This window comes from Clarias gariepinus, chromosome 9 (assembly GCF_024256425.1).
Source record: "Clarias gariepinus isolate MV-2021 ecotype Netherlands chromosome 9, CGAR_prim_01v2, whole genome shotgun sequence".
In the NCBI taxonomy this organism is placed as follows: domain Eukaryota; kingdom Metazoa; phylum Chordata; class Actinopteri; order Siluriformes; family Clariidae; genus Clarias; species Clarias gariepinus.
Genome location: NC_071108.1, coordinates 19913074 through 19926077, shown reverse-complemented (window position 1 = coordinate 19926077; position 13004 = coordinate 19913074). Strand labels below are relative to the sequence as shown.

The following is a 13004-nucleotide window of genomic DNA, read 5'->3' as shown; positions in this document are numbered from 1 at the left end:
ATTTGCAGAATTACATAGTTAAATAATAGCTAAAAATCAGTATATATCAGTGTATAATTGTGATGTGAAACACAATTATGCAGTAACAAAAGGGGATTTAAAACACGACAAAATCTTTAAAAAACAGTTTAAATGGCAAAATGAAGTAGTCAAATTATTCACAGTTACAGAACATTGAAGGAAAGAAAAATAAGAATAAATAACAAATGATGACAGATTAACATAGACTGGTTCACACTGTGTATTCTGGTTTATAATTGTAAAAACCTGTCCCAGTCTCAAATGATCTCCTATTGGACACAGTCTGTTACATTGAGTGAGGGTACTTCTGCACTGTTTATGTAGAGGGTCAGTTGGGATTCAGCTTAGCAGCTATTCATATTGTAGTAGAAAATTGCTCATTATACCCATAGAGTGTTTGCAGTTACACGACCAGATGTTGCCATTAATGATCCCCAGCCTTGTTGTTACTTCACTATTGATCTAAAGAAATAAACATGATTTAAAATGAATTAAACCTGAAAATAACAAAAGGAGTGTGGATGTGGAAAAGACAAACAGCAGGCTGGAAGATTAATGCTGTCTACTAGAACATAAAAAATATATAGAATTTTACACTCTCAACCATAGGATTTGCAGTTATGTACAATAATACGAACTGGTCTATTAGACCAAGTGTTCAGAGAAACAGAATATAATAGATGAATTAATTAAAAGCACACAGTAGGGAAAATGATGACAATGATGGCCAAACTGCATACACTCTTTAAAACGTTCCTGGGTAGTAAACTAATAGATTCTTCCTTCCACAATCGTGTATCAATAAAATGCAATTAGCTACTTTTTACTGGTTAGAATGTAATGTTTGTTTAACAGCGTGATAGTATCTGAGGGGTTGTACTGTATATACCCTAGTGCCCTTGTATTCAGCTGTGTAAGTCAACCCTATTCAGTTTTGTCCCAAAGATAGCACTTGCAGCATAAGGAGCGGGGTGTTTAAGAGAAAGTCGAGGTATAAGTTGGAATGCTTCTGCCACTGGCAGTGAGTTCCTTGGCAATTAGTAACCTGCACACTGTAATGTTAAGCCTGCTGAAAAATCCAGCCTCTTCTGTCAAAACACAGAGAGAGTTGGTCAAGCTGGTAACACAAATTACCTATTGTGCTATTTTTCCAACAACTTTACTATGGTTTAATTAACAGCTGTTTCTACAGGCTATAAGAAAAAAAAAAACATTTTCATAAAATAATTTGTAATTAATTTGTTTATTTACATCATTTGCTTTTTTTTTTTTTTAATGGGTCAAATTGTAACTTTTGCTAAAGTTATCTTGCTTTCCAGTCTTGTTGATTCTCCATCCTGAGTATTTTCAAACAAATGTACTTAAAAAAAACTTATTAAAAAAATATTAGAACGCACTTCCAGTTCCCACATCAAAGTACTGAAATGCCAGCAGTAATGCAAAGACTCCCCTCCATGCCAGGACAATGAAAGTCTCACCATAGTTTCAACATGTACACACCAATAACAGTTTACAAACTCCTACTGACTCAGACAAGTGATAATGTGGATTGCTCTAAAAATATTTTTTATCATTCAAAATGCTTAATTTATAAATATATCAGCTTTATTTTTCCTTATATTTCTAACATTTCAGTATAAAAAGTCATTCTTTGGGTTTCTTCAAACCTTCATTTGTTTCTGTTCTTAAGTGAAAAAGAGAAGACATCTGCATAGCTTCACGCAAAATGGGCACATTCACCAAAGAAAACAAAACTAACAACAAAATGAAATAAAATGAAACCCTCCTTCTCTCATTTACATGGCTGTTCTCAGACCCATTGGGAAATTACTTAATTCAGCACCCTGAATTTCTATTTTATGTACTGTATTCATTCCAGATGTAAAATGGCCTGTATGTTTCCATAGGCTGTGGTGGGGTCATACACACATTCAGGTTCGGAGGCAGTACACATTTATGATTAATTCACCTGCAACACAAAAACCTGGCTTACAAATATCTAGAACGACTAGATCCCGCACAATTGAAGACAGGCTGAAAAAATATTTTTCCTTATATGTAGAAGCACATTTCAATGTTTTTAGCCAGTTTATCTTTTGAATTAGGGATGCAAATCAATTTAAATTTAAATTTGTGCAGTTAGGTCAAAAATGAGCATGCTAATTACACCAATCAGCCACAACATTAAAACCCACTGCCTAATATGCCAGAACAACTCTGACCTGTCCAGGTCTTCTGTAGTATGTGGCACCAAGTCATTAGCAGCAGATCCTGGGGAATTTGCAGGCTAACCACATGTCTAAAATGGGTCTAAAATTGTTCAAGGAACACGTTGATGCTTGCTATAAATAGGGATTGTAGAATCATTGTCCATTGTTGCGCTCTCCATACAATGCACATTCAGCAAAGTGGTGCCTCCCCTAGAATCTGCTCCTGTCACATCTATTTACTTTGTCCTTTTATTTCTAAAAGCTTAAAATCTTTCTTAAAATCTTTAAAACACTGACTTAATCAGCCTTTATATGGGGCATATTTTTGTGTGAACAATAGTACTTCCTCCAGAGATGTTTTTGTAGAAATGTACTGTATGTCAAATTATGGTAAGTTAAAAGTAATAATGAAATAAAATAATGATGGCAAATAATGTCAATTATTTATTGCCATCTATTTATACTCTATTTCTCCATTTATACTCAAATAAATTCATTTTTGAGCATTTGTCATATATTTGTAATATTTGTCATATAACAAGGCACTTTGGGAGTCACAAAATGGCACACCACGAGACACAAAAAGGCATTTACTTCTACACTATATAGGACACTGGTTATTTATTATATATATTTTACAAGTTCACTATAAGTTAAATATAAGTTTGTCTGCATATTTCATGTTTCCCTTTTAACACAAAATTCCTTCTCTTGTACACTACAACTACTAAAAAGATTTTTTTAAATGTCCTCATATTAATACTACTTTTACCTGATTTTTTTTTTTTTTTTACTTTTTAAGTACTTATCAAAGATATACTAAACAAAATTATACTTGTCTTAAACTTACAAGCATAAAGAAAAGTATAAGTATACTTTGGCATATGCTTGTGCTTAATAGCTAATTGAGATGTACTTAAGAGTGTCAAATTAAGCATTCTTGCCTTATATTTTAAGGTCACATGTACCTGTAGTTTGGTGCAGAGAAGTTTAGAGCGTTAGAATTTAGAGAGTTAACTGTATATGGTTGGTACATGGGTGGAACTAAACTAAACTCTACTTTTATGTACACAGTGTTATTTAACATGCAGAAACAGAAATGGGTGGATTTTGCTTTGGGTTAATTTTACTGACAATTCTACCAAGCTGTGAGAGTACTGTAACAGACTTCATTTATACTGGCTGATAGTATAAGCTATTACCATATAAAAGGGTGAAATCCTTAGTCAGACATAAAAGGGGGACAGAAGTTGGGTGGGAAAAAAAACATACAGCAAAATGCCAGTGCCTTCTTGCTAGTGGTTATTTAAGCCAAAAACCCTAATTCAAAATATCCCATAAGAAATTTTACTATGCTTTATACACCATGAAAGACCAATTGTCTCTGTACCATGGTTTATAGTACCATGGTATTTTTGCCAGTACCATGGTACTTATTTGCTGATATACTACATGTACTAGACGATGGGTTCTGCCACGGTGCCATGGAACATGTATAAGGATACTGTCAAAAATATAAATGTTTATTTACCATAATGGTAACATTTACAGTATATAGTATGGTACCATTCTAATTAAAATTGTTTATCACATACACAACCATACACAGCATGATATGCAGTAAAACACACATATGACTATCTGTGACCTAAAAATAGAAATAAAATCACTACAAATGAAAAATATTACACTAGAAAAATACAATTAAACTAACGATTTACAATAAAATAAAAATGAGGGCTGAAAATTCAGTTACAAAATAAAATAGAATTAAAATAGAAATTTTAGTTACATAGGAACAGAATTTACAAAATGAAGGTGTAAACTGTGAAGTATAAAAAGTATAAAAATATAAAAGTATAGAAATGTAAAAATATAGTGAGGATATGAGAGCAGCAGTATGATTTGAGTATGACATGAGTATGAAATGATATGAGATGTCTATCAGCAGCAGTCTGATTGATCATGGCCTAAAGTGCAAGAATCTTCATCTTATGTGCAAATGGGCAGTGTGCATACAAGAAACGTGCAACATGAGAAAAATGTGCTACATCATGATTCTGGTGAGTTAGTGGGATATGTGTTCAATCAATTTAGTCCTTTGCGGTCTTCTGGTTGACATCCTGAATGACTTGGAGTCAAGTTTTTTTCTCACTTTGATGTCTATTTTATATGTCTTCTTAACCTGTGATGGTAACCTTCAAAGGTTATTACACAATACTTGAATATAATGAATACCATGGTATTTATTGGGTACCACAATGTAGAGTACTGTATTCAATATAATAAAATTTTATTTATATAGTACTTTTAACAATTGCCATTGTCGCAAAGCAGCTTTACACAATCAAAAGAAAATTATGGAAATTTGTATGAAATGTGAAAAATTTGTATGAATCAAAATTAAATAGACCGCCATTAGTACTATACCATGCCAGCATTGTGTACTAACATATCTATAGTAGCACAGTATGTATAAACATGTCATTTTAGATATATGCTGCAATAAGTACCATGGTATAGTAAACCATAGTACATAATATAATCAAATTTCTTATGGGATTTAAAGAAATTACAGGGCTTGTTTTGCATATCATAAGGAAAATGAACTATTAAACTATGGACCTCTGGTTCAATTTAAACTGACAGTTTAATAGCACTAACAGTACCAATACATTTTACATTAACATTATGTGAATTCCAGTGTAATATGCAACAGCCAGCAACTATTAAATTTGTTAGTGTTTGTGTACTGCACTGTAACATAAAGCTCTGCAATCTGTTTCCTCTGCGATTGCGGTGTTGCACCTTCTGCCGAGAACACACATGAAACAGGTTTAAATGGCACTTGAGGAATAAAAGAGTTTCAAATATGATCTTTCATTGCATGTTTTGTACGTTTTTTAAGCATTACCTTTTGAGTGTGTGCAGCCAGAGAGGTGTATATAGGGTGGTTTGTTATGCATGTTTACATTTATTTTTTACAGTGTTTTGTACGTTGTCATGTTCGAAAAGTTTGATGGTGGACTAATAACATTAAAGTGCCATATGTGCATGAAAAATAAGTCAGTTATTAATGGAAGCACCACGGTGTCATGTATTACCCTGAAGCAGTGATATTAAGTTCAACGATAAAATAACTCACTACACCACTGCAAATCTAATACACTAAGCAAGCCACTGCAAAGAAGACCATGTGCAAAGAACATTTTTGTTTCCGTTTAGTCAAACTGTTGATTGAATTTAAGGTTTCTCTGCCTCACACATTTAACCATGCGGAAAATGTAGAGAGGTCCAACCTGTTTGTGGGCAGACAGAGACTAATTTAAGATAGTCTAAATGATAAATTCTAATCTCAAACTTTCCAGATTAAGACTGTATTTACTGTGTGATTTCTGTTTTGAACTGCAGTGTTGTGATTGCATTTTTATTTATTTTTTGTTATTAATACAATATTTGTTCAAAAAAGTATATTTATGAGACACAATACGAATGTGTAGCCCATGGGTAATGTTAATTACTTTATTGTATGATTACTTTATAATGTAATGTTAATGTTCATTAGTTAACTTTATGATGGCATAGAGATGTGGTGGTTTGCACTATTGCCTTGCACCCCAGGGTCCAGGTTCTATTCCCGCCTCGAGTCTGCAATGAGTTTGCACATTCTCCCTGTGCTCCATGGGTTTCCTCCTACAGTCCTGTTAGAATTATTTTACATATACAGTAAAGGAGTTATTTCTACTCTCTTGCTCTCTTCCTCATGGATCTGATATTAACGTGTTAAATCTTTCCTGCTGCTATCTTCCTGTCTCCTCTTGCATCTGCTTTTTAAGGTGTGAACGCTCCCACGCACACCTTCCCATTCTCTCTTTATGTCTCTCTCCCCCTCTCCCTCCCCCTCTGTCTTCTTCCCCCTCCCCTCACCGCCCCCCCCTCTGTCTCCTTCCCCCTCTCCCCTCTCTCTCCCCCCTCTGTCTCCTTCCCCCTCTCCCCCTAACTCGAGCCATCATCTTGTGATCTGTCTCTGGACGGACACCTGTCTATCTTCCTCTCCTTTGATTCCTCAGGATCTCACCAGGACATTTACAAAGGTTCATGTTCTTTGTAGTAACAGTGTCTATGGCACAGGCGTTTGGTCAAACATATATAAACCCCATCTTTTGCTGTTAATAAACAGAGACCTTTCTGACAAACAACGTGTGTGTGTGTTTGACTGAGTCTCTCCTGGCGCCGAAAAAGCTTACCGAAGCACAGCGGACAGACCGAGCAACTCATCTCTCCTACTACGCAACTTTAGAAAAACTTTACAAGTCCAAAGACATGCAGATTAGGCTACAGTAAATGCTGTTTCCAAATTGCCCATAGTGTGTGAATGAGTGTATGAGTGTGTTCCCTGTAATATCTAAGTCTCCTGTGATAGACTCCAGGCCGCAGGCCCCCTGTGACTTTGTATACAGGGCAGAGCGGTATACAGGATGGACAACGATAGTTAACTTTAATTCTACTTGTTAGGTATATTTTATCTGCAAGAAATTATACTTAAATTGAAACTTATTACTATACCTAACCTAAACAAACAGTATATATAAGTAGTTAACTACATGTATGATAATTTACCTTAAAGAAAACCTACAAGTATACTTGCGGTACAAATCTGGTAAACTAGTAGTACTGTATACCGAGAGTATACTTCAAAGTATACTTTCAAAAACTAAAAAGTGGGCTGGAAAAACGTAACTAGTACGTACAGTATAAGGTTACTTAGAGTATATTTTCAAGTATGGGTGCAGTTCAAAATAACACTTAAATGTAAGCTACATGTACTGTATACTCAAAGTTTATTAATCTTACACCTAACGTTTATTTTAAAGTATACTTTTATAAACTAAAAAGTGTGTCAATTTAAGCTTAAGTACTGAAATAGTAAGAATATACTACTAGTACATTGATATTAGTATGCCTACTATGTAAAAGTATACTTGGGAAAGTCTACTTTAAAGATACTTGAAATTTACTCAAGTTTACTTAATAAAATAAACTTGTGGCAGGGGGCCTGGGTACCAGCAGGAGACTAAGGGAACGAGGCGGGGTACACCCTGTACAGGGTGCCAATGCATCACAGGGCACACATACACACATGCTCTCACAGTCTCGCTGGTCTGTGCAGCGCCGGGAACCCGAAGTACATGCAGGAAACACGCTAGGCACAGAGGGAACATGCAAACTTCATGTGCACACACCCGAGCCGGGAATTGACCCAAATCCTGAATGTGCAAGGCAACAGTGCTAACCACTACGCCACTGTGTCACCTCTTCTTAAACTATCCCTGAACAGTTTTTGCAATGTGGCAGGGCACATTATCCTCGCACTAACATAGGACAATACTATTGCCACAGAGGTGTGTATTTAGTCTGCAACAATGTTTGGCTATGTGATATGTGTTAAAGTAAAATCCACATGAAGAGCGGGACCCAGCAGAGAAGGTTACCCAGCAGAACATTGCCCAGGGCATCACACTGCCTCAGCGTGCTTGTCTTTTTCTCATAATGATGCACACACAGACGTCCACATGATGTAAAAGAAAACATGATTCATTATGCCAGGCCAACTTCGTTCATTGCTCCACTGGAAATTTCATTGGCTCACAGGCCGATTGTAAGTGCTTTTAGGAGGACTAGGGTTAGCATGGGCACTTTGATCGGTCTGCAGCTGTGCAGCCACATACACAGCAAACTGTGATGCACTGCATGCTCTGACACCTCTTTGCAATAGACAGCCTTATTTTTTTCAGCAATTTGTCTATAGTAGCTTTTCTATGGATCACTTTTGGATCCTAGAATCACTTTTGTTGGTAACAACCACTGCATATGGGGAAAACCCCACAAGACCTCCTGTTTTGGAAATGCTTTGTGACTCAGGTGTCTAGCCATCACAATTTGGCCCTTGTTAAAGTCATTTGATCTTCATGCACAATTTTTACTACTTTAAGATCATCAGTGTTATTCACATCACCTGTTAGTGGTTTTAATGTTATGGCTGATTGGTGTATTACATTTTCGAATCGAAGCAATAGCTTTTGGCATTTTTGTAATCACATTATAGTGATTCAATAGAGAGACCTTTGATGAGTAGCGATTGAAGCTAATTCACAAAATACATCCTACACACTGACTTCTAATCAATGAGAAGTAATCAATGAGTTTAGCTCATCCTGAGATAAAAGCCAAAAGAATCCTTCAGTTTGACAGAGCTAAATCTGACATTTTCATTGAAACCTTTTGGCAGTGGGGTGAGGAGGATATCTGAGAAACAAGGAAGGAAAGGTCGCCTCAATGTTATTTAAATGTGGTAATTCTGCAGATATCACCCTGAAGCTGTAAAATCTCTAAGGACTTTATCTTTATGTGATTTTCTTGAATTCCTCGTGAATTGACTCTCTTGTGCCTCATCTACAATTATCTGAAGGAGAGGAGGTAAAGTGCAAAAATAGCTCCAGGATTTTAGAACAAGATTTTGTTCTTTACTGATGATTAACTTTTCTGTCTTAGTCTTTGGCTGTATCAGTCATCATATGCCATTGCTTTTCCTTGCTGACAAATTCAGTTCTTCTTGAAAACGAGAAAAAGCGCTTATCACCATCGGAGAGGTGGGAGGCTTGCCCTGGGAAGAGGCTCCTGAGGAGCTGTAGGTACTCGCCTTTGCCCCGGAGAAAGAGTTTGAAGAGTTTCTCCACTCTCCCTGATGTTTATCCTTCAACTGCAGCTCTATCACTCTGAGCATATCATCCTGAGGGAGTATGACAAAGAATTTAAGATCACTATTCGTTTTTTTTTATTTTATTTTTTTTACCAGTGTATGAAACAGAAAGAATGTGTCAAGTTTAAAAGATTACCATGAACAGTACAGGGGGAATTAAAATTGATAAAAATACTGTAAAGCTTTTGATGGATTAAGAAATGTCAGAATTTCCTGCTAAGTTGATGGATCTCTATGCCATGACATATTCCCATGAAATAAAAAGATTTGGGATATTTGTACGAGTCAAGATGCACATATTGTATACCAGCTCACCTCTAAGGCAGGAAGGGGCCACCACAGAGGGAGTTTGTATGGAAGCTGAGAAAGGCCACTAGATTAGAAACCACAAGAGCCACACAGTGAACAGACCTGAGGAGGCAAACTGCAGATAAGAGAGAGGACAGTAAGTTATACAGGGAGGGGAAAGGCTATAAGGATGTACTGTAGAAACAATGTATTAAAGCTGGAAACACAGGAAAACTAAAGACACTGTGCACACTGACAGAGGAAAGTCTGTATGACTATATTGCACAGTACAGTCACATACGACCACACCTCCTTACAAAGGAAAATTGTGGAATATTATTCCTCCATATTTATTATTTGCTCTGATTACTATACACAGTACTCAGATAAAATAGTTGATGTTTTTGGCTTCTAATGGTTTTGTTCCAATAGAAATCAGCACAGACTTTGATTAAAATATGTTTAAAATTAGTGTCCTGATTCATCTGTGTGTAAAGAAGTGTGTGCTAGTGGACATACCTGCCAGGCTTCTAACTGCTGGGAAAGATTAAACTTCTGCTGAATAGCATCCAGGAGCTGGCTGTTCAGAGACATAATATCTACCTTACACTTCGCCAACTCCATCTCCACTGCTTTCTTTCTGAAGTATATATAGAGAGAGACAATGTACAAAAAGTTGAATCCCATGATATGTGATGGTATGCTTGCTACAATAAAGTCATGATTATTAACCTATGGAAAGATGGCTTAAAAATATCCTCTTTACGGAGGATTTTCTTCTTTTTCTGCAGTAACAAAACATAACACTGTAAAAAGCAAATTCTGCAAAAGCAGATTCAGTTTGTACATTAGCAAACGTTACATAAAGGTACAACAACAATCTAGTATTTTTTTTCACTATAATCTCTTTGCACCAGTGTTACTATCTAATATCTACCCAACTTTAATGAATATATGCATGACAACCAAAGACAATAATTTTAATGGGATTTGTTCTCTATACTGTGTGTAATATAGTGTAATGTGTAGTAATCATGATAATGACAGTTGATTTTAACATGAACATAAGGAAGAAACTAAGGAAGGAACCAATCTCACCGTTAAAATTAATCCTATTCTGAGTGACACTGGATAGTGGGAAAAACATAGCAGTAACAGATTAAAATGATTCTTGCCTGGTCAAATTTAAAGGGTCAATAATGATCGTAATTATATTTTACAATGTTCCTCAGGAGATGTTTGTATCGAACTAATACATATTTCAAGATTAACTAATGTGGTTACATAATAACTAACATACAAGTTTAGGAAATAACATTTTCTATGTATACTTACTGAAGTTACCTGTTCTACATGGGAATCTTTCACATTTGGTGCTCGGAACCCAATTGGCAGCACACTAAGATGAGCTAACCAACTGAGGATCTACCCTTTCATTATCTGCAATCTGATTACTATACATTTTCAAGAGGCCCAGTGGTATAATAAGTGATGTATCATAAAATATACAAGATGCTTTGGTGATCCGAGAGACGTTCATCTTTAAGCCCAGTAAAGGTCTTATGTCTGTTACTCTATCCATTAACTGTGTATGTTCTCATTATTTTTACTTTATGTAAAAAGTCTTCTGTAAAAGATGCTGCTTTAGATTAAATTTAAATTGCAAATTGACCTATTTCATTTTCATCAACAACTAGATCACCAGCTTTTCAATTCTGTCTACCTGTATTCTACAGATGAAGTACTTAGAGATTCTTACAACATGTGCATTATTTCTTTATGACAGGAAGAAGTTAGTCTAAGGAATCAAGTCCTACTTGGCGATGGCATCATCTCGGTCTCGAATGGCGTTTTGTAGTTGTTCACTTGGCTCTCTGACCTCAGATCTTCTTAGTCTCTTATTCTCCTCCTGTGATGAGCACACTTCTAAGGAGAAAAGTGCAATCTACAAGAAAATAGTGGATCACAGTAAGGTCAAGGTGCAACTGAATAATAATGCTCTTTCCTGTCTTCTGTATAGTAAGCGAGTGTGTATTTGACATGTACCTGATTACGGAGTTGAAGCATGTCTTCCTGAGTGCTCCGTACCCTTTCCTGCTCCTGTTCATAAAGCTCTCGTACTTCTCTCAGTTCATCACCCAGTTTCCGCACCTGCTCTTCCAACACATCCTCATCACTGCGGCGTGATCCCTAAACCAGAACACACACACACACACACACACACACACTGTAATGTTACAGTGCAAAAATAATGTGTAGAGTGCTAATGTTAACTTCCAAGCACAAGAAAATCTAAATTAGTACCAAAAATGTGTCCAAAATACTGTCAGGAAAAAAATTGAGATTCAGACCTCACACGTAACAATAATAATAAAAGAAAAAACAGTGTTTTCACTCTCATGCACACATACACCAAAAGGGGTACAGCTCAGCTGTCTCTGTCCACAGCTGTCCCTACAATATGACACCATAATTAACTATTCTCTACCTCAAAAAAATTATAATAAAAAATAAATTATTCGAATCTTGTGTGCAGTTCTATTGGAAATGTGATCAATTTCGCCAGTGCTAACTTTAACAATTAAATGATCTGTGGCACTGTGGTGCCGTGGCTGCTTTTGCTGCCTCACACTGCCAGTGATTTAAGTTTAACTTTCAACCAGAGGCATGGTTTTTCTTTTCCTTTGTGTGTTTGCTTTTGATTTTAAGATTTTTATGGTCGGGAAGACTCTCATTTTAAAATTTGTTTCCAGGTTCCACTTCCCAGCATGTACCTCACAATCACATGATGTTCATTGAATTCACCTGCACCTTGTCTAATTAGCTTGTTTATTTATATTTATACAATATTTATATTTTGTGTACAGTATGTTGTGTCCAATGTGATAGTTCCAATCTAATTTGGAATTGAATTTAAATTCAAATTTTATTTGTCACATACACAGTCATACACAGTACGATATGCAGTAAAATGCTTAGATAACTGCTTGTGACCTAAAAATAAAAGACTATGAAAAGAAAATAAATATAAAAAATAAAATAGAAGGTAAATTTAACTATGAAAGAATAAAATAAAATATGAAATTAAAATAAAATAACTGTATAGTACAAAATACACAATCTAAGAAAATTTATAAAGAAATATAGAACAATAAGAAAAACAGCTGTACAAAGTAGAATAGATTTTCTGGAATTTTTGTGTGGAATGAAGTTGGATGTAAATGGTAATAAAAATGGTATGTCCAGGCGCTGTGCAATCCACATATTTAAAGTGTCTTGTGCATGCAAATATACTCGAAAGTGATTTAAAGTGGCTTGTGATAGAGTGATATAACTAATGACCACAATAGTGTAGTTGTGCAGTGGGCACTAGTGTAAATGAACCAAACCACCAGGTCTTTTAAACAACCCTTATATGGTTATTTTTGTCTCCAAGACGACGGTGTTTTGGTTCCGGGGTAAAGCTCTCGCGGGCATGCGCGGTGGTGCCGCGAGGGAACCCCGATGACCTATCGGGTAACGTGGGCCGGTACAAAGCCAAAACAGGCATAGTACTCGAGACGGAGAGATGAGACAGCGCGCTTAGATTGGAGCCATCTCTCCCGTACACCATTTCATATTCACAATAACACGGACATGGACTTTCATACATACGCACTCACACACACACATACATTCCGCACATTATTTATATTTGAATATATTTTGTCTATATTGGTTTGTGG

At 35.9% G+C, this 13004-nt stretch overlaps 1 protein-coding gene across 1 annotated transcript in view; it reads right to left on the bottom strand.

The window, feature by feature from the left end:
* Positions 1-8283: 8283 nt before the first annotated feature.
* The window catches only part of bicdl1 (BICD family like cargo adaptor 1), a 31424-nt gene continuing 26703 nt past the window's right edge, over positions 8284-13004 (bottom strand). Inside the window, 5 exon segments of the mRNA XM_053504569.1 lie at positions 8284-8893; positions 8896-9021; positions 9799-9919; positions 11097-11224; positions 11326-11469. Coding sequence (XP_053360544.1) covers positions 8780-8893; positions 8896-9021; positions 9799-9919; positions 11097-11224; positions 11326-11469 — 633 coding nt within the window. The 3' untranslated portion in view covers positions 8284-8779.